The following is a 22,374-nucleotide window of genomic DNA, read 5'->3' as shown; positions in this document are numbered from 1 at the left end:
AAGATGCAAAGAGGCTGGATCAAGTTTAAATGACTGTGCTGCCCCTTTTCACATCATAGAATAGAAAACTACTGACAACGAAGGCTGCGCCCGCCTCTCCCATCCACCTGTCTGGCTGGCAGGAAAGGAAAAGAACTTGCATGTTGGTGGAGGAGGCTGGGATGACAGTGAAATCTAGAATAAAGAGTAAGCTGGTCCAAGGTGTCCTGCGGGCTGTAAAATGCAGTTTAATTAGAGTGCCATTTTTTGTTGTTATTCAAATGATTTTAATTATTGGAATGCACAATTTTTTTAATATGTAAGTTTTAAAACCTGGGGGAAAAAAGACCTAAGGCCCAAGTGGGCCCCTCAATATCATTAAACGACAATGAAGAGAAGCAGAGCCTGACACACAGGAGGCTCTCCCCCAACAGTCACCATCACTAGTCGTCAGAACGGCCACCTCCACGACAGAGGAGGGTGTCCGGGTCTTCTCCTCCTCCAACCATCACCTCTACTTGGCCCCTCCTCCCCTACGAAATTTGCTTCTCCCGCCCCACGATACCTTTACTACATTTCTGGACTTCAATGTGAAGACCCGCCCTGACAGAGGGTACTCTCTCCTCACCTTGGATCCCCTTGCTCACGGGTTCTTTTTCACCAGCCCTAAATCACCACCTTCATCCTCCCACTTCACTCCTGCATCCGCCCGAGCAGTGTCTGGCACCACAATAAATCAGCCAGCTCACCGGAGTCTTCCGCGCCCGCTTACAAACCCTGCCCAGGACACAGCCCCTCCTTCCCTAACTCCTGGCTTTTATTTCTCCAAACGAACAGCTCCAAGGTTTCATCTAGCTTCCCGAATTTCAGCGTTTCTTTCTACAAACCTTGGATTCCACGCTCCCGACAGGCAGCCGCTGCATCCTCTTCGGCTTGCCCTTGGGCAGTGGTTTTTCAAGCCTGGCTGCAGATCAGAATCACCTGGGGCCCCTCTATGACCACGCCCTCCACGCCCCTGGATTTAATTGTCTGAGGCTGAGCCTCGTTAAAAAAAAAAAAAAACCACCACCCTTATCCTCATCTCATCTGTGATGGTTCCCACAATGACCTTAAGAGAGTTCTAGAAGCCGGGGGGAGGCCAGTTCTAAAGATGTCACAATTTATACTTCATTTACTTCAGCTGGGTAGGCCGGACCGCTTCTCTGGGTTCTTCCAGCAGAGCCGGGTACAGAGCAGCTGACAACTCTGTAGAGTGTGAATTACTCTCCAGCAAAGAACAGAGAGAAGAATCCAATGGCCCCACGCCTCTAATTCTATGAGCCATGGACTACAACCTTTAGGACACATTTTAATAACAAGTCAGTTTAAAAAACCATTTTCAGGGACTTCCCTGGCGGCCCAGTGGTTAGGACTTCGCCTTCCAAAGCAGGAGGAGCCAGTTCGTTCGATCCCTAGTCGGGGAGCTAAGATCCCACATGTCCCGTGGCCAAAAAACCAAAACATAAAACAGAAGCAAAATTGTAACAAATTCAATAAAGACTTTAAAAATGGTCCACATCAAAAAAATCTTTAAAAAATCATTTTCCAACACAGATAAGAACATGACTTCCAGAGTTTAAAAGGCAGCTAACATAGCAGAAAACTCAACCTCAAGAATGAAAAGACATTTTCTGACTTTGTATTATACCTAAATAGCCTTCCTCCAAGATGGGATTCAGCTGAACATATCTGGTTTACTAAATCTAGAAATTTAATGAAAACTACATTGCATAGAAAATGACAGTCAAACACTATAAATGAACAGACTATATTTTACTAGTTAAAGAAATTTTAAAAAAAGAAAGAAATTAAGCCGTTCAGGACATAGCTGTAATCTCTGCAAATAAATTTCACCCACCACACAAACCCTGTAAAGGAAAACATCGTACCTGATGAGATCTGGTTCTGCACCCTCGTTCTTAAAGGATGTCAGAAGTAGTCTCTCTCGAGTTACAAGATCATCCAAAAGGTTTTGTCTTCGGTCTCCTTCGAGCTGCGTTCTGCAGGCATCTCGTTAAGGTCCAAGAGCAGGTGAATTACCTCATTTGACCTATTACGTTATTAAGTGAGCTCTCCAAGTCAGAAAGGACTGTTACAGACTCTGATCAATCCTACCCAGAAGAGGCCTGAACCGACCTTCTCCTCCTGCTCTAACCTCAGACTTCACTGATACTTCCAGTAAAGGACCTAGACAGAACCATCGCAGAGGGACTTACAAACACTGACACATCCGCCACATGAGATCCTTCACTGAGAAATACAGTTGGTCAACACGATTTTCCTCCCAGCGGCCACCCCTGAAATGTCCTTCCTCTCAACAGGGCAATGTGACTCAGGAAGGCATCAGGCTTTGAGTTTTAGGTCACAGTGGTCAAGGGTTTTTCCTAGACACTAATACCCTAAGATACTCTGCTAAAAAAGGAAAAAGGGAAAGACAAGTTTTCTATGTTGCCCCCTTTCTTCCATGTTAATGAACACCTATTAACACACGTGGAATATATTTTGTAAAGGGCTACTTTATGCAACAGATTTGCTCTAAAAAGCTGTTACCATCGGCTCATTAAATACATTGCATGAGCTTTAATTCTCAACAAAGTTACAAAGAAATAATCATATTTTAATGTGTTAATCTACTAAGCATGCTCGACTAGGAGTCCAAAGGCCGGCTAGTCCTATTTTGATCATTACCTATGATCCTGAACCAATTACTTCACCTTTTTGTATTTGTTTCTTTATATGGATAATCTCTCACACCTCTTCCGGCACAATCCATGGCCACAGTTTTCCTGGTTCCAGTAAAAGTGAGACTACTACTTTGGATTTCTGGATTTATTGATACTTGTCCTTTCAAGAGGGGATATTAAACCCTGCATTTAGGCCCCAGAAGTTTGAGAACTTGGCAGAATCAAATAAGTTTCCCTGGGTGGGAAAACCACGGCCCAGTGAATCTACTTTTGTTGATAATTTTGAATAGAAAAAGCTGGCCAGCTAGCAAAAAAAGCAAATAAACCCATCAAAAATGTTCCCCAGTAACAGATACTAGTTAGAAAAATCATAAATCCCCCCCAAACCAACGTAACTAAGGAGTGTTAGTGACTTTGAATACTTAAAAAATAATAATGGATACATTCTCTCAACATTCCAGAATGCCACACTTTCCTGAGAAAAATGACTACCATCGCTTTTCCGCTTCCTGCTTGACTAAAGTCATTAAGAACCCATCTTGGAAACCATGAAGTAGCAACTGTAACTAAGAAACAGTGAGCTTAATTCCTTCCTCTGTACTAATAAAAGGGCCAAATATTAGCCTTCTGATCAATGCAACGCCAAGAATAAATATCAATGTGTTTCAAATCAGTGGCAAATTGTCAATAAAGCAGAAGCCTCTTCTATCTAAAAAAACGCTCCTGGGGGTGGGGAGAGACAGAACCTATGTCATGAATTATACAGGACAAAACTGAATTTTAATCATGGAACACTATTAACTATATCACAATGCTGATTAGCCTTGTCTTCTGTTCTACGCTCAACCTACTCTGGCAATCTGTGGTTTTGTTGGGATTTTAGTTATCCAACCATCCAAGCGAGCATAAGCTGAACGATAATCCAATATTACAATTAAGCACAGATCTGACTGGCTCAGGGGTTTAAACATAAAAAGTAAAATTACATATCATTAGAAGATGACTTTGGAGAACTTTCTAATACTCTTAGAGTAAGAAAGATCTTTCTAGTCAAGAATGAAAACCCAGAGGCCATGAAGGAAACACTAAATCTGGCTCTATAAAAAATTTAAATATCTGCAAAGTAAAATTACAAGTGACAAATTAATAGTGGCAAATTTTAAAACAGCAAAGGATATAACAGGGCATAGAAAAAAGAAACAACAATAATGCTAATCAAATGAAAAAAAAATGCAGTTTCACATTAGTAAAAGAAATGCAAATTGAACCATGCTATCACTTTCACCCATCAGGTAAGAAACTATGACAGGGCGGTTCTGGAAAGGGGCAAGGAACCAAGCACTCTCAGACATCCTTGGTGGGAATGGAAATGGGTTCAACCAGTTGCCACTCTCCCTTTTATATACATAACAAAATTTAAAAGGCACATTCTTTCAACAGGAATTTCTCCTACAGATATATTCACATGTCTATACAAAGATGTAGGAACAAAGATGTTCACTGCAGCATTATTTATAATAGCCAAATATTGGAAACATTCTAAGGTCCGTCAATAAGGAACTAGAACACCTCTACAATGGTATGTTTTGCAGCCCCCCAAAAAAGAGAGAGAAGAGGAAAGCTCTTTATGTATTGATGATAATGATAATTAACATTTCTGAGCACTTACTAAGTGCTACATAAGTTATTTGGTATGGAATAATCTCCAAAATAGTGTTAAACAAAAACAAAAAGCAGCAAAGAGCTAAACAGTGAATAGTATGCTCTCACTGCATACATTAAAAAAAATCAGAGAAACATATATGTTTGTATATACACTTAAAATTTATGGAAGGATACACAAAAGAGTTGCCTCTAAGGAACGGGAACTGGGGATTCAGGGTGTAAGGGAGACTTACTTCCCATCCAATATTGTTATGGACTGTTTGACTCTATCAAATGCTAATTAACAAAAAATTTCAGAACCAAACGTATAATATGATCCCTCTGTAGTCAAAAGCATTTTATATTTACATGTGTATATATTTGTTCATGCCTAGAAAAGTCTGTGATGGCAGGTACCAACCACTAACACATTAACTATGAAAGAATGAGCTGGAATAGGATGGGGATGGGGAAGAGAGAGAAGAGTCATTGGTTAAAAATAAGAACTATAGGGCTTCCCTGGTGGCGCAGTGGTTGAGAGTCCACCTGCCGATGCAGGGGACACAGGTTCATGCCCCAGTCTGGGAAGATCCCACATGCCGCGGAGCGGCAAGGCCCGTGAGCCATGGCCGCTGAGCCTGCACGTCCGGAGCCTGTGCTCTGCAACGGAGAGGCCACAACAGTGAGAGGCCCGGGTATCGCAAAAAAAAAAAAAGAAAAAATAAGAACTATACAGGTAGAAAGTACTTTTTAAATAAAAACAATAAAGGCAAGTTTTAAATTTAGCAGATATTAGATATAAACTAGTTGAGAATAAATTAAAAGAACATCAATTTTAGGAGCAATAAAACTTGGTGATTATGTTTTGAAGATTAGTAAGTGAAGAACAGAATCACAGACAGCTGATGCTAGGAGAGGCATATCCGAGTCTCTTGTTCTTCTGACCAGGAAACCAGGGCCCTGTGCAGCTGGTAATGACAATAGTGGGCTAGAGCCCAGCTCTTTCCAGTCTAAGTCAGGGCTTTCCAACCACCTCGTGTGGGGCTTGACCACCAAACGTTCCAGAGGCTCCTCCACCCTGAGGCCCCCAGTACTGCTCACTTAACTTTGCCACTTCTTAGCATCCTGTTAATAACAATACTGGTAATATTAGTTCAGAATATTCCCAGAGACTCCCTGTAAATCTGGGACAACTGGAAAACTGTCCAGTTAGGAACACTCACTCTACCTCTTTGTTCTGTTTTTATTTTAACCTATTAAGAGAACAGAGCATAAGGAGATGGGGGGGAGGGTAGGGGAGGTTGAAGAGAGTAGAGAGATGCACAGCCCTTCTGCATAGCACACTTACTATACAGAAGCTGTTGTTAACGAGAGGTCAAAGAATCGTCTAGGCAGTGGTGACACTGCATGGATGTGGTCTCATGGTAGTTGGGGGAGGCGAGGACAGGGTAAGGAAGGACAAGCAGAACACAGGGCACACAGTCAGTGGCCAGAGCTGGGACCTCCTCTTCCACCAACGTGGTGAGTAACCAAGGAAGAAGGTCAGAGAACAGACAAATAAGGAAACAGAAGAGCTAGCTACCATAGTACTTTTTCATCGGCTAGGCTGATGTTACATGTAATTATAACCAGTTCATGGCAATGCAACGCTGCAAATGAAACTGGGTCCTGATTTTGTATCACCAATACCCATGACCAACATGCCTCAGCCCAGCTTCTCTGCTATAACCTGGGAAGCACTTCCAATCTACGATGGAGTGGGCTGAAGATGGTGCTGGATCCAGGGGACGTCCCACCCCCACTCTAGCTCCTGGAGTTTCTCCTTATTTGGTAAAAGGCTTAAGAATTTAGGCAAGTCTCACGTGCAGATTAATTGCTCTGGAGAAGCATAATTACTTCCCACTGCCACAAGAAGGACTGCACAGAGACAGTGTAAGGTCCCAGAGGCCAGAAAAATTTTCTGACTCACATAGTACTTCATTCCTTTCATTTTACTATTTTTTTTTTAAGTTAACAAACTCTGCTGAATATCTATTATATACCTGGCCAGGTCCTTATCTTCCTCAAAGCACTGATCATATTTTGCAAGTAGTATCGTAATACTATCACTACCTGTGTGCTTTGATATACCCTTCTTTCTTGATTATAAACTCCATAAAAGGACTACGTGTAAATTCTCCAAGATGGCTGTAATTTTAACAATGATAAAATAGTAAGTAGCAGCTAATCCTCGAGGAGGGCTTACTGTATGTGAAACACCTTCTATGCATATAATTTAATCCTCCCAACAATCCCATAAGCTGGGTGTACTTTGATTATCCCTATTTCACAAATGAGAAAACAGGCACAAAGAAGTAACTTGCCCACAAAGGGTTAATAACTATCTTTTATTTAACACCCACAATTATGGGGGTGGCTTGTCCTGTGAGATGCTTTAAATATATTTTCTTCAACTTTCACAACAACCTGCAAAACAAGTATGATTATTCCTACTCTACAGATTAATGAAACTAAGGTCAAGAAAGGCTACGTTGCTCTCTGGCCTTGGGGAAGTGATGGAGCTGGTCTTCCACCTCAGTTCCGTCTGGCTCCAAAGCCAGTGTTGTTCCCAGTATTCCAACGGTGCCCAGACTTTTGGATTTCATGGAGCAGAATTATTTCCAGACAAACTGTGGGGATGGTGATGGGGGGATTTATATAGACCAATTATACATTTTGCCAACTATGGACATTCCAAAACCCGCAACAGACAAAAGTCTCATCTACTTTTACTATCATGGTGAAAAAGCAAGCAGATGTTAATACCCAAAACTAGGGAGAACCATGTAAACAGACTATAAATCAGAAAATTTCTACTGAAATAAGAATTATCTTGTCCTTATTTTTCTTACAGTAGCAGACACCAGTGAAAACTTTCATGGCCAGGTGCAGTGTTTTAGAACCACTTCACCTCCACTGGAGCCCCGAGGGGCTATCCCTAAAATCTATCCAGTGAGCCTCTCCACACCTCCATGTATCCAGGTCTGTTACACGGTGATTGGGGCATCTATCCTGCCATCTACCTATCTGTCTATGCATCTTTTTTCCCCCCAAAATACAAAGTGGAGCAGAGTTATTTATGGATTTAAAAAAATTATTTCTAGGGAATTTCCTGGTGGTCCAGTGGTTAGGACTCGGTGCTTTCACTGCTGGGGGCCTGGGTTCAATCCCTGGTCAGGAAACTAAGATGCCACAAGATGTATGGCACGACCAAAAAATAATAATTATTAATATTTCTGCCGGACTTCTCCCAAGAGACCAAAATACCTTTTGATACTGAACCCCTCTGTAAAGTGATTTTTAAAAATTCTTTTAAAAGTACCAGAAGTGCTGCCTTTGAAAACCCCAACAAAAAGACAAGCTTCATTTAAAGCTAATTCTAAGAATAATTTTAGTATTCCCTGAAATTTCCTATGCGCCCTCCTGTAAACACACCTTTTCTCAGCTGGTGAGGCCATTATAATCCCTATCTCCAAGAAGCACTGTGAACAGAAGTTAATGTTTTTCAGCAATTTTCAACTCTCTGGCTGCAGGACTTTCAATTATGAATTGCAAGTTAATCAATTTGAAAGCACGCCACTTTCATTTTAATTTCACATTTATTCTTGCCAGAGAAAAATACTTCTTCAGGAAAGAGCAGTAACATCTTAGGCCTAACCTCCCAGAATTTAACTGTTTGGAAGGCATTTTCATAGGACTTATCTTTCCAGCAACTCCTAGTGTTCTCTGGAAAACTTCACGAATGCAGAAAGGCATAAATTTATTAAGTAAGGTACCATAAACTCAACTACCCAACACAGTAAGGAAATGCGGTTTTCAAATATTCACGTTAAAAAAGTCACCCAACATTAATTATGCCTCAAGAAAAAGGATTAAAAAGTCACTCTCCTGGCGATTTAGGGACACAAATTTTTCTAAGAATTACAACATCATAAAGTATACCTAATAAACCACAGTGAAGACTGTTTAATCTTTCTGATGATTAAGAAGGGTCTTGAGGACTTGCATTATAAACAAGATTTGTCTTGGCATTACAGCAACATGCCAAGCAATAGGGAACTCTAGTTGAAGACAGGCCATGTGACAGTGGACTGTATTCTATCACTAAAGTAGAATTCAGCTTTTAAACAAGTGGCTTTGGGTTCAGACAGCCCTGCATTGGAATCCTAGCTTTCCATTTCTTAGCAGTGGGGTCTGGGCAAGTTACTTAAGCTCTTAAATATTCTTCTCCTCGGTGTGAAAAAATTCCTCTGCTGGAATGCTGTCCTTTCTTTCCAACTTCATCAGTGACTTGAGGTACAAGTTTACCTTGGCCTCAATACCTATTTTGTAAAGAAGGGAATGAACCACCCAAACAACTTCATAATATGAGGTTATTAGGCCTGACAAGTTGGTATCTGATACATCTTAAATCTGGAATGACAGCTGCCACAGAATTATCTTATACGTTTGGGAAGAGGAAGGTCAGGGAAAGGGAAGATGTGAGGAAGAAGAGGGGAAGTAAATAGAGGCCTTTGTAACGTGAAAGCTGCCTCCTTTCCATTCTATCTAAGAAATGGTCTCCCTGAAAATACAGAGGTTTATAAGCGCCCCCATGGGGTGGATTATCTGAATTCCATTCCTAGTTTTGGCTGCAGTTCCAGTAGAAATAGACCCAATTATTTGAAAAAAATAATTAGATTTTAAAGAAAGCTGTTATATTCCAGATGAGTTTTTGATTTCTCCTGGGAAATTCTAAATTATTCACATGATGGTCCTTAAATATTTTCATAAATATTTCATATTTTCAGAGTATTTAATAACTCTGGTGTTTTCAAATGCCTGGTGTTTCATTCAGCAAATTCTGAGATCACCACAAAACCAGAGTCTATGAGATTTCAAAATATGGTCAGACTGCAAGCATTTAGAAGAACAAAGTCAATTATTACTGTAGCGTGCTTGGTGCACCCCATAATTAATAACTAGCAGAAATTATTAATAGAAAAAAGTAAAAGTTATTAATTTATATCTTCTTGCCCTATAGGTTTAGCACATAAATATTATAAGATGCATAATAATCAGTTACCTGTTAGCAAATAAAGTTATTAATATTACACTGGGAAACAATATTTAACTACGTTTCTAATACATGCGATTTAGGTAATATTAAAATGAGTTTGCACACCTTGATCCCATGTGCAGAATTCCAAGTACTTAGTACTGAAAGTGGAGAACACAGCTCTGCCAACTTGAGGTCTATATATTAAGACTTGTGCATTTTGATAAAATAAAAACTCCTTATATAATAGACTGTGCAGTAACAAATGATGCCAGATGGAGGGTAAAGTTACAAACTAAACATATCAGAATATTCCAACTGTGTTAAAAATAAGGGCCCAATTGTTTACTGAAATTAAACTTATATTTAAAACCTTAGTGTTTTAATAAGTGCACACTGGAAATCATGCAACTATCTAAACCAGCCTCCCTGGTGACATACAGTGGTGATACTTGGAGAAAAACATTTTTTAAAACAACTTCTATTGTTTTATCTAAAAAGCTATATTCCTACATTTTCCCATGTTTAAAATTGGGCAATAACAACCATTTCCCGAGATACCAAAGTTTGGTACAAACTAAAGACAATAGAAAGGAATGGTAAGAGAGGACCAGCTTGAGGTCAGTTTTAAACTCGGATTTAAAGGATTAGTTTATGTAACAGGTCAAGTGTATTTTCCTAAATTGATCAGATTATGAATTTCTAAAAAAAAAAAAGAATATTTTGGGGAGTTCCCCGGCGGTCCAATGGTTAGGACTCCGCACTTTCACTGCCAGGGCCCAGGTCGGATCCCTGGTTAGGGAACTAAGATCCCACAAGCCACTGCATGGCGTGGCCAAAAAAAAAAGAAAGAAATATTTTAATTCTTGGCATTGTTGGTGGGAGGCTGAGGTGATGACATAACTTGCTTCAGAAAAGTGTCTCCCACCCCCAAAAACTCCCAAAACAGGTGTACTGTCTGGACCTCTAGAACAATAAGGCAAAGAAGTCACATCTCAATAATCTACATAATTGGGGGGAAAAATGCATCTTTTCTACTGGTACTGGCTTCTCAGAAAAGAAAATGAATCGTTCAAAACTCTGGGAACTACAGAAGCAGAATCACAACTCAAGGGTGTCATGGAAGTTCTCCTGCTGGACCACCTTCAAGGCAGTCTAGACAGGTAGCAACATGGGGCTCGGTGTAAATACAGCACTGACAGAAAGCATGAGCTTCCTGCACTATTAAGGTTACACCCAACTAAGTTAATTCCTGTCGCGTGTCTTGCTTCGCCAGCATATTCACTGTAAAACATGTAACAGACGCTTAAAATAGAAATTGAGATTATAGGCAATATTTTGGAAACCAGGTCTTCCTCAAGCTGTGGAAAAATCTGGGTGGCCCAGATTCCTTCCTTTCTTAAAATAAGACTGCTTGCTTGTCCTCCCACTCTAGCAAGAGGTGGAAATGTTTACATGGATACATCTGATGTGTTGACACAGCTCTTAGCAATAAGTCCTTCAAAAGGGCGATCTTTTCCTTCAGTTTCTGCAACAAAGCTCTGATTGTCACCGTAAGCTGAAAAGAAAAGAACACAGCCTGAGTATGCTAGTCCAAAGGTGTGAGGTCTCCTAAAAATATTATGTACACGTTGCTTTACAAACTATGATTCAATCAAGGAAGGGCTGCAACGACAACCTCAGGGTTGTGCGGAATCTTAACAGTCACCTGGGCCAGCCACCCACCTAATGCTCATACCCAGCCCTATGACCTGACCAGCTGGTAAGCCGGTCCATACCTGAACCCTGACATTGACTGGAAACTGTCACTTTGCTCTCACAATCAGCTGAATTCTGTCCCTTGAACATCTACCCTCGGATCCTATTTGTCTACCTTGGAGCCACGCAGGAAATTGCATGTCCCCAGTCTTTGTTCACCAGAAAAAGCCCCACGGTTCCCTCAACCATGCTGCAAAGAACAAGACGTCAAGTCCCACTGCCATCCCGGCCAGTCCTCCCTAAACACACTGGTATACTTACAACCCATTAAAAGTTTTAGAGCAGGGTGTCCTTTTTATACAAGAGGAATGTTGACCACATAGGACTCTTTTTCCAGGAGGTGTGAATTTTCTCCAGTTTACAAACCCAGAGTAAAGTTTTGTTTGTGACTCTAAGTGCTGCCTTAAAGGATGGTGGAGAGGTGGGGAGGAAGCCTCTTAGGAATTAAAAAATATGAAAAATAGAATCGCCCATGTAAAGTAAACATAGTCAACCACGGATATAATTGGAGATATGTTTAAAAAGGCACTCTCACAAGTTTGCTACCTTGTTAAAAGAAGCAATTATACAACTGCAGTGGAAGCAGGGGCTCTCTCCTTAGATTAGCAGGGTCACAAAAGGAAAATACAGCGCAACAGCAGAGGCTGGCCAAGGGCTACACACGTCAAGCAACCCTCAAAGGTATCAGCAGCCAAGAAAAATCTCACCTTAACTATTCTAATACCTCTGGGAACCACAGAAAAACCACCCACAACGTTTATGGGGAAACGCCAAGGAAAGCAGATCCCTCCTCATTCAAGAAGTAAAGAGCAAAACAAACAAACAAATGAACAAAAGAACAACAAACACACACACCAGGTCTAAGAAGAATCTACGAAATTAAAGATCAAAAGCATTCAACAGATGAAAGAATATGTAGCCATTAAAAAGTATGACTGGGGACCTCCCTGGCGGTCCAGTAGGTGACACTCCATGCCTCCAGTGCGGAAGGCGCGGGTTCAATCCTTGGTCGGGGAACTAAGATCCCACATGTGGCACAGCATGGCCAAAAAAAGAAAAAAAAAGTATGACTGAAATCTATATTTGTTAACATAGAAAGATACCCATCATAATTTATTAAAAGAAAAAGAGGGCTTCCCTGGAGGCGCAGTGGTTGAGAGTCCGCCTGCCAATGCAGGGGACACAGGTTTGTGCCCCGGTCTGGGAAGATCCCACATGCCGCGAAGCGGCTGGGCCCGTGAGCCATGGCTGCTGAGCCTGCGCATCCGGAGCCTGTGCTCCGCAACGGGAGAGGCCACAACAGTGAGAGGCCCACGTACCGCAAAAAAAAAAAAGAAAAAGAAATCAAGTCATAAAAAGAAGTGTCATCCACATAGAGAAAAAACAACCCAGGACCTAAAGACATCAAAACATCAAGGGTAATTATCTCTAAGTAGTGGGATTTCTTAATACTTTATAAGAAAACTATTACTTTCATAATCAGAAGAAATTTCCCATTACGATAATTTAACAGAAGCTTTCCAAAGCATAGAAGAGGATGGAAAGCCTAATTCATATTTTAAGCTAACACAACCCTGGTAACAAGCGCTGACAGAGATAACAGAAAAAAAGAAACTACTTGCCAATCTCCCTTAAGGTTATAAATGTAAAAGTCTTTAAAAATTTTTAGCAAAGCAAATTCAGAATTACATTAAAAATGACAATATACCATCACCAAGTAGAATTTATCTGAGTAATTTAAGAATAGTTTGATGTTAGAAAATCTAATAATAAAGCTAACAGTGTTAATTACTAAAAACAGACTAAGCATATGATTAATACAGCATGGGAGAAATTAATTAAAAATATAACAAAAACAAAGAAAACTAAAAATCAGTCAGCGCTGCCTTAACTACAATATTATTTAACTTTGGTCTAGAAGTTCTAACCAACATGATAAGACAAGTTAAAAAAATACATAAGGGCTGGAAAGAAGGAAATGAAATTATCATTATTTGCAGACTGATAATAGTCTGTTTGGGAAAGTTAGGAGGATCACCTAAAAGATGACTAGAAACATAAAGAATTCAGGATGGTGATCAATCACAAAATGAAAAAATCTAGGGCATTCCTAAATTCAAGTAATAGGGAGAACTTTCAAAAATTATTTTAAAACATCATTAACAATATCAACAAAATCTAAAAAATATCTAGCACAGTGCCTGGTGTATAGTAACTGCAGGAAATACTGCTGATGGAATGAGTGAAAGGAAACACGCAATACTGCAAAAATGTAAATGCTCCCCAGTTTAGTCTATAAATATACTACACATCTACCCAAAATCCTATTTGGAGTCCTTTTATTGCAGAGGAGGTGGTAACTGAGGCACAGCACAAAATTCTTTTTAATAAAGCTATGCAAAATTGCTCTAAAAGGAGGATAAATGAAGGGACATATAGAAAGATCACGGATATGTGTAACAAAGGGGGCCTTAAACAATTAGATATTAAATCTTTACAAAAAACTACAAGAGTATGATGCTGGCAGTTACCAATGGCTTCGTTAGTGCAACAGAACAGAAGGTCCAGAAACAGTGCAGTTGTGTAAGAACTTAGTGAATAAAATATGGACTATTTCATATTTGGGGGGATTAATAATTTAGCAAATGGGAAAAAAATTAGATGCCTACAATACACGAAATAAATTTCAAATATTATAAAGATTTATGTGTTTTAAAAAAGATAAGCCTGTGCTCTGCAACGGGAGAGGCCACAACAGAGAGAGGCCCACGTACCGCAAAAAAAAAAAAAGATAAAAAAGAGGAGAAAAGCTTAATGAAAATTTAGATAATAAGGCAAAGTACTTCTATAATCCCTGGGTGTGAAAGGCCTTTCTAAGCAGTATCTCCCCTTCTCCTATAAGAAAAGGCCATAAATAAAAATAGTGATAATTTCAAATAAAAATTTTAAAAAGTGTATATATATATTTTAAAGTCATTTATAAAATCAAAATCCAAATTAATAGAAAAAATATTTGTACCAAATATGCCAGATCAAAGCTTAATCAAAGCTTAGTTAACATATATATAAGGAACACTTGGAGATTAAGAAATAATAAGCTAGGTTAAGGACATGTATATAACAGGCAATTCATAAAGAACTAAATACAAACATCCAATAAATATATGAAAAGACTTTCAATGGCATAAGTGATTTTAAGAATGCATATTAAACTCTTGTATACTTTCACCTAACAGAGAAAGATTTTTTTTTTAAGTGAATCAGAATTGGTGTAGAAATGTGACTCTGAGACATTTTCAAAATGCTTAAACTTTATACAACCTAAAGCCAGAAATCCTACATTGCGGAGTTTATTCTAACCTGGGCAATAATTCAGCCATACTGAAAACTCATTTTTATAATTAGAAACAATCTAACAGTCCAAGAAGATGATACTGGTTAAATGGATCAGGGATCTAAATGTAAAAAAATGAAACCATACAGTTGCTAGAAGAAAACATAAATAAATTCCTTTATAACCTACAACTAGCAAAAGCTATGAGTGAAAATACAGAAGCAATTAAAAATTGATAGTCAACTTCATTTAAAAAAAACTAAAACTTTCACATGACAGAAGCTACCATAAGCAAAGTCAAGCAACAAATGATAAAGGAGAGGAAATAATTACAATATATCACAAAGAGCTAATCTCCCTAATATATGAGGACCTCTTAAACATTAAAAAGACCAACAATCCAATAGAAAAAATGGGCAAAAGATAAGAAGTTAGTTTACAGAATATATACATAGTGTTTAAGAATGTGAAAACACATACTTCACTTGATTCAGAGTATGAAAAACGCAAATTTAAAACTACACTGGAAGGTAAGGGAGAGGTACAGACTTCCAGTTATAAAGTAAGTCAAGGTGATGTAATGTACAGCATAGGGAATATAGTCAATAATATTGTAACAACTTCATATGGTAACAGATGGTAACTAGACTTATCTGATGATCATTTTGTAATGTACAGAAATATCAAATCACTATGCTGTATACCCAAAACTAATATAATATTGTAAGTCAATTATGCTTCAATTAAAAAAATGAAGAAAATAAAACTACACTAAAATATTTTATCTCACTTATCAGATTGGCAAAAATTCAGAAAATTGACAACGCCCTCTGCTGGCCAGGCTGTGAAGCCAAAGGTGACAACTCCTGTGGAGGGGAATTTGGCAACAGGTAAAAAAAAAATCACATATGCCCTGGTTCTGAGAATTCACCCTTAAAAGAACCTTCACAAATACAAAAAAAAAATCACAAAGCTATTTATTGCAGCATTATTCATAACAGCAAAAGACTGGAAACACTCTAAATGCCCATTCTTAGGAGACAGGTTAATGAACTAGAGTATACACAATGGACGACTATAAGGCCCTAAGAAAAACTGAGAAGATCTCAGTGAATTAAGATCTCTATGATATATTATCAAGTGAAAAGAGCAAGATACAAAAGAGTAACTTTTGTGTCAAAGGAACAGAAATGAGAATACACACACACACACACACACACACACACACACACACACACCTGAATGCCTGTTTCTGCAAGAAGTCACACAGGAAGAATAAATGAGAAATTAACTTTAAAAAAAGGTTACCTCTAAGAAGCAGGTGAAGAAGGCATGGAAAAGAGTGGGATGTGGACAAGACTTTGAGTATACCGTTGTATATAATATTGACTTTTGAACTATGTAAATGTTTTACATATTAAAAATTGTATCAGCAAGGGTAGGGAAGAAAAGCAAACCCTGAAAGTGAATATCAATAGATACAAAGGAGAGAATAAGATAGAAAAAAAAGAAACAATTCTAATAGCTTTAGAACAGAATAACCTCAGCATCCTTTGGGGGATATTCTAAATTAAAAAAATAATAATAAAGACTCAAACTTTACTTATTGTTTGTAGTGGCCCTTGTGTAATGATTCTGAAACTATTTTCTATAAACTCTAAGAGAAACCAAATGAGCAAAAACATATCAATGCTTCTGGAAACCTGGGTTCTCACTGCGGGAGAAGGAAGGAAAATACTAATTTAGAATGGGGAAGTTACAAAGAAACCTGTGAATGTTGGATTAGAATCAAAAGTATTGGCATGGACTCATGGTTTTCTAAAACCATATTTCCTCGCCAAATCCCACCATTGTTTTTTACAGCCCACAAGCGAAGGATGATTTTTTACATTTTAAAATGTAAAATGTAAAAAACCAAAAAAGTCTATTATTCTTTTGTCGAGAATGGGTACTCAATGAGGTGAGAACTTGGCCTCTTGTCCTGCAAAGCCTGACAGATTTACCATCTGGGGGAAAGTGTACCAAGCTTGGAACTACACTATGAAATTGTTAGAAACTTTTTAAGGTAAAGTAGGAGAAATTATAGAGATGCCATGCTTCATTTACTCCTAGTGATTAAATAACTATTAACTGATTGGTTGTAATGTCAATTCGACATGTGTAAGCATAAAGGCCATTATACACACACACACACACACACACATACATACAGAGTCAGAAAGGGGAGAGTTTTCAGACCTCAGAGCTCAAACAAATCATTTGAAGTACTCATTCCTGGTCTTACCTTGGTTGTATTTTCACCATTTCTTTCATACTGATTTCGCTGTTGAATTTTCTCAGCAATCTCTTGTGCAATTTGGCAGGTAGAATCGTAGGTGGAGAACCTGCAGCAAAGTCATAAAAGGAGAAAAATGTTGAAGGTTCTTTAAAGGAAATTTCTGCATAATCTAAGTTTCAGTTTGTAATTCTAGTCACAAATGCAAACAGGAAGGGAGGATGATAATTGTAACAGTAATGGCAACAGAGGTTGAACGGTACTTAGTACAGGCTGGGCTCAATTCTCAAAGTTTCCTTTGTAATAACTCACTTACTCCACACAAGAACACTGGGAGGTGGGTCACCATCCCCATCATACACGTGAGAAAATCAGGCACAAAGAGGTAGAGCGACTTGCCCTGTGGGTACCACCAGCTGTAAACCAAGGCTGCCTGGCCCTGAGCCCCTGCTCCTAGCCACTGTGCTATCTGGCCACTGATAAAGCATAGATTCGTTCATTCACAAAACATTCAGCAAACATTTCTGGAGGGCCGCCTCTGTGCTGAGCACTGCTCCAGGCACTGGAGAATAGAGCAGGGAACAAAATGGACGAAGTCCCTGCTTTCAAGGAGTTTAGTGAAGGGAGAAAGGCATCAAACAAACCAAAACATAGTATGTCAGGTGTTGCTATGGGCTAAGAAGGAAAATAAAGCAGGATAAAGGGGTGGAGAGTGACAGGCCAGGTGAGCAGCTATTTGGGGAAGAGCTACACAGATCAGCAGGTAACACGATGCTCTGCGGTCAAAGGACACATACCCACCTGACACCTAAGCTTACCAGAATTCTCTCAAAGCAGGTCCTGAGCTTCTATTTCTTATTCAGTAGTGTTGGGGGTTTTGAAGGATTCACAATCAATCCCCAATAGTCCCTTATTTTTTCCTTCGCTTACAGCCTTTTTACTTTTTATCTGTTTTACAGAAAATACTTAAGTGTGTACACACATTTCATCTCTCCTAAAGGGCAGGGACTATAAATATACGACGAACCTATTTTCCAGGAGTGCCCAGTAAAAAATATTAAAATCTGCTGTTTAGGGGCTTCCCTGGTGATGCAGTGGTTGAGAGTCCGCCTGCCGATGCAGGGGACATGGGTTCGTGCCCCGGTCCAGGAAGATCCCACATGCCGCGGAGCGGCTAGGCCCGTGAGCCATGGCCGCTGAGCCTGTGCTCTGCAACGGGAGAGGCCACAACAGTGAGAGGCCCACGTACCACAAAAAAAAAAAAAAAAAAATCTGCTGTTTAACCTAATGTTAAACACCAAGGGGGGAAAGCCACGCGGGGGTGGGGATGGTGGTGTGCTGAATTGGGCGATTTGGATTGACATGTACACACTGATGTGTATAAAATTGATAACTAATAACAACCTGCTGTATAAAAAAATAAGTAAAATTAAATTTAAAAAAATTTTTTAACTAATACTAAACTTTCTTTGGGTTATTTGTATGGAAATATGTTAATATAAATGTTTCAGACATTACATGAAATTCCTAAAAGTCTTATATGTTCTGGTATAATGTTATAAGTCATAATTCTAGTTATTACTTTAAAATGTATATCTCAGAAATAACTAAATTTCCTTGTCAATTGCATTATTATGAACTTTCATCAAATCTTTAACCATGGTCATTTTTAAGTCTTTTGTCATTTACAGACAGTTCTGGGTGTACTCTGATGCTTTTGCAAAAATGTTCCTATAAAAGGGTTTCATCTTCAAGGAATTCATGGAAAAGACTCTGACAAGTACAGGTTTCTGGTAACTGACTATACTGCTGAACTGAATGAATAAGCATTTTCAGAACTCTAATGGAAAACTGGTGAATTCATAAAAGTGCTAACAAAAGATCAAGATGAAAAAAGAATTAATTACATGGGACTGAGTGAACTGATGAGGATGATTATAATTTTTGTGGCTTTCTGTTTGAATAAAAAAAAATGTGATGTAAATTTATGTAAAAAGAACTTAATGTAAAACAATGCCACTCTTCTCACTTATTTTCTCTTGTTTTGGAAAATATAGATATTTTCTGTTAAAAACGTGATTTATGCTGACATGTAATAGGTTGACTATTGTTATTATAAATGAATTAATAAATATTTTTAAGTTTCAAAAAAATATTAAAATCTGCTGTTTAACCTAATGTTCCAATTTTTGTTGGAAAAAATAAGCAATCCATTTCTTAAAATCTCTGAATTCCCACATATCACTTGAACAATGAGGGAACCTGGCAAATGTCTTTGAATGAAGGAAAAATAAACAATCTCCAGTCGTTTCCCTTACGAGTCTTACTACAGTAATTATAGCTGTGGCTAACAACTGAGTACCTGATCTGGGCCAGGTCCTATGTTAAGAGCTGTACATTTTAAATTTAATAAGGATCCAATGAGATAGTGTAACCGAGCAGGACCCTGTGGGGCCTTCCTGGAACAGACCCCCATCCCCTTGTCCTCCTCTTGCCCTCTTGTCTATAGAAAAGCTTTAGTCTCCTAGGGCTTCCCTGAGTTCCAAAGAGTAAATTTAATCAGAGAAGTGAGAAGCAGGAAAACAGTCAAGCAAAACAAAATAATAATAGTTTAGCCATTAAAGTCAAGGACCTTTGGTTACTCCTCAAGGGCTGTAGATAATATTCTGAGCTGTGTCCTTTGAGCTGCTTTGCAGATACGAAACCCCTGCTGGGTGGGAGAAGTTAACTGTATGCTGCCCAAAAGGCACGTAGACCCCAGACCAACTGGAACCAGAAAGTGACTCCCAATTGCCCCTCCACCAACCAATCAGAAGAGTGTCCACGAGCTGATCACGACCCCACAACGCCCCTCCCTCACCCTGTCTTTAGAATCCTTTCCCTGAAGGCCGTCAGGGAATTCGGATGTTTTGAGCACTAGCACTAGACTCCTTGCTTGGTGCTCTGCGATAAATGCTGCACTTTCCTTCACCACAACCTGGTATCAGTAGATTGGCTTTACTGCATGCGGGCGAGTCAACCCAAGTTCGGTTCGCTAACAGTAGGATCCTTGGCAACTCACCACTATAATCTAAAGTAGCATCATTCATATACATATATTCATGCATACCAAAAGAGAGCAGGTGATATAAGACAATATACAATTAAGAAAGTAGGAGGGGAGGGCCTCCCTGGTGGCGCAGTGGTTGAGAGTCCGCCTGCCGATGCAGGGGATACGGGTTCGTGCCCCGGTCTGGGAGGATCCCATATGCCACGGAGCGGCTGGGCCCGTGAGCCATGGCCGCTGAGCCTGCGCATCCGGAGCCTGTGCTCCGCAACGGGAGAGACCACAACAGTGAGAGGCCCGCGTACCGCAAAAAAAAAAAAAAAAAAAAAAGAAAGTAGGAGGGGAGACTTCCCTGGTGGTCCAGGGGTTGAGAATCCGCCTTCCAACGCAGGGGACGCAGGTGCGACCCCTGGTCAGGAAACTAAGATCCCACATGCCGTGGGGAAGCTAAGCCCGTGGGCCACAACTAAGACCTGACGCAGCCAAAAATAAATACATAAATATTAAAAAAAAAAAAAAAGAAAGGAAAAGAAAGTAGGAGGGAGGCTGATAAGAAAAATTGGTCCTGGTCCCAGCTTTGCCACATTTTCCCCTTTTTCCCTCCATATTGTCATCTATGAAAAGAGGTTCTGAGGTCTGGCTCTGTGGTCCCAGACCACACGTATGAAAATCAATAACAAGGTACAACACACCTCCTGCCAAACGCGGAGTATAAATGGCAAGTGCATATTTCTGGAGTTCGGAAATGAGAGAAATTACCGTTGGCCGAGACAGATCTGATAAGGCTGGGCCAAGAGGTTACACCTTGGGCTGAACCACAAGGTCAAAGCAGGCTTCTCATTCCAACAAGAGGGAGGAGCACATTCTAGACTAGGTGAGAGGCACAGGGAGCAAGCAAAGATGGAAGGGAGGGTAAGAGCCTGGCACGGTGGGCTGAGTGGTGGTCCTGGGTAGGAGGGTAAAGTATAAAATGGTAGAGATGAGTCGAAGCTAGTTTCTGCAAGAGCCTTGAACAGCAGAACAAGGTTTGACTCTTAGCAGAGAATCTGAGAGGTGCAGGGGATACTTGTACACACAGAGTGAGGCCTGGAAGAGGTTACATGAAACGCTGATGGCCAAAACCCCAGATGTCTTACTCCTAATCCTCGCGTTCTCAGTTGAGCTCTAAAACAGCATTTCTGAAGCTTTGCTACACAGTTGAATCACCAGAGAAGACTTAAAAAAAAAAAAATCCTGGCTCCTACCCCAGGCATCATTCTGATTGAATCACCAGAGAAGACTTAAAAAAAAAAAAAAAATCCTGGCTCCTACCCCAGGCATCATTCTGATTGAATTGGCAGGGGGTTTGACCTGGACGTGAGGAGTTGTAAAGCTCCCCAGGTGATTCCAATCTGTAGCAAAGCTTGAGAACCACTGGCCTAGTGGTAATGGGCAACCTCATGATGGAATCAAGCACACAGGTACCTAAAATACTAGTTTAGGAAAAGTAACCTGAACTCCACGTACATAAATCACTGGGGGGATGAGAGAAGAATGGCAAGAGACCAGTAGAAGACTTCTCCAGCTAGTCAACGCAGTAACCAGCCACCAATATTTACTCTCTGTAAGCCCTAAGGGTATAAAGGATTGGACTATGGCAGAAAAGAAAAAAAAATACTGGAGATTAGTGAATAATCTGATAGGAAGAGTGAGGAAAAAGTAGATGATTAGAGTTCTTAGGCCTAAGTGACTAAGAGGATGGTGATGCCATGACAGAGGCTGTGGAACTGGAACAGAGAGAAAAAAGTGGTAAAGCTGATTAACTTTAGCAAAGAACTCATTCAGAGACAGTCACCACTGGCTACTTCTATTACACAGTGAGCTTACCACTGGCTTTGATATGCCATTAAAACAGTAACAGCCATATTCCATTTCTGAACAGTAGAACACTACTCAGGAGTGAAGCATCACTGAGCTATGCTATTTCAATAGTAGGAGAGCAAAGCTGTAGTCAAGTCTGTTTTATAGATTTTTCAAAGTCCTCTTCCATACTCCTTTCCTGCTCCCGTGATCAGCAACCTACTTTGCAAGGAAGCTGACCTAGCACAGCACAGTCCCTCATTGTTTCACTTTCAACAAATGAGAAAGCTGCTGAGTCAAACTACTTGAGAGGAACAGGAAAAATTATCAGCGCTTTTTCAACATTACCTGTGGAAGAGGCCTAGGGTTCAGTGATAGCTTCTACCAACCTAAATGGATACCCTGGGGCCTCTACCTTATTTCTAAGCTTTATTTCCTACCTTATGTGTAAAATGAGGGAGTTAGCTTCCAGGAAGTGGAGGGCAACTTAGCCCTTGGACCCAGTAGTTCCACTTCTAGGGAGTGAGCCAAGGAAATAAGAGATGGAACAAAAGGGCAGTCTTTGTAATTAAAAAAAAAAAAAGCCAAAAAATCCCTCACATTTTTTAAAGGGTACAAAGAGGGGAATGATTAAATCATAGTGCATCATGGTCATTCATATGATGCACTATTAAGCACCATTAAAATTGTGTTTTCAGG

General features: G+C 39.8%; 1 protein-coding gene across 4 annotated transcripts in view; it reads right to left on the bottom strand.

Moving 5' to 3' along the window:
* STX8 (syntaxin 8) overlaps positions 1–22,374 on the bottom strand; it is a 248,746-nt gene that overhangs the window by 224,643 nt on the left and 1,729 nt on the right. For 3 of the 4 annotated variants that reach the window (XM_079726072.1, XM_079726069.1, XM_079726070.1), the window contains exons 2-4: positions 16,800–16,899; positions 10,887–10,981; positions 1,908–2,018 (exon numbers count right to left, since the gene is read on the bottom strand). In XM_079726072.1, coding sequence (XP_079582198.1) covers positions 1,908–2,018; positions 10,887–10,981; positions 16,800–16,899 — 306 coding nt within the window. The remainder of the gene's footprint in view (positions 1–1,907; positions 2,019–10,886; positions 10,982–16,799; positions 16,900–22,374) is intronic. The other variant, XM_079726071.1, reaches the window with a different exon arrangement.

This window comes from Hyperoodon ampullatus, assembly GCF_949752795.1.
Source record: "Hyperoodon ampullatus genome assembly, chromosome: 19".
NCBI classification, from domain to species: Eukaryota; Metazoa; Chordata; class Mammalia; order Artiodactyla; family Ziphiidae; genus Hyperoodon; species Hyperoodon ampullatus.
Note: the sequence above shows the minus strand (reverse complement) of the source record. Positions and strands in the feature narration are given on the sequence as shown.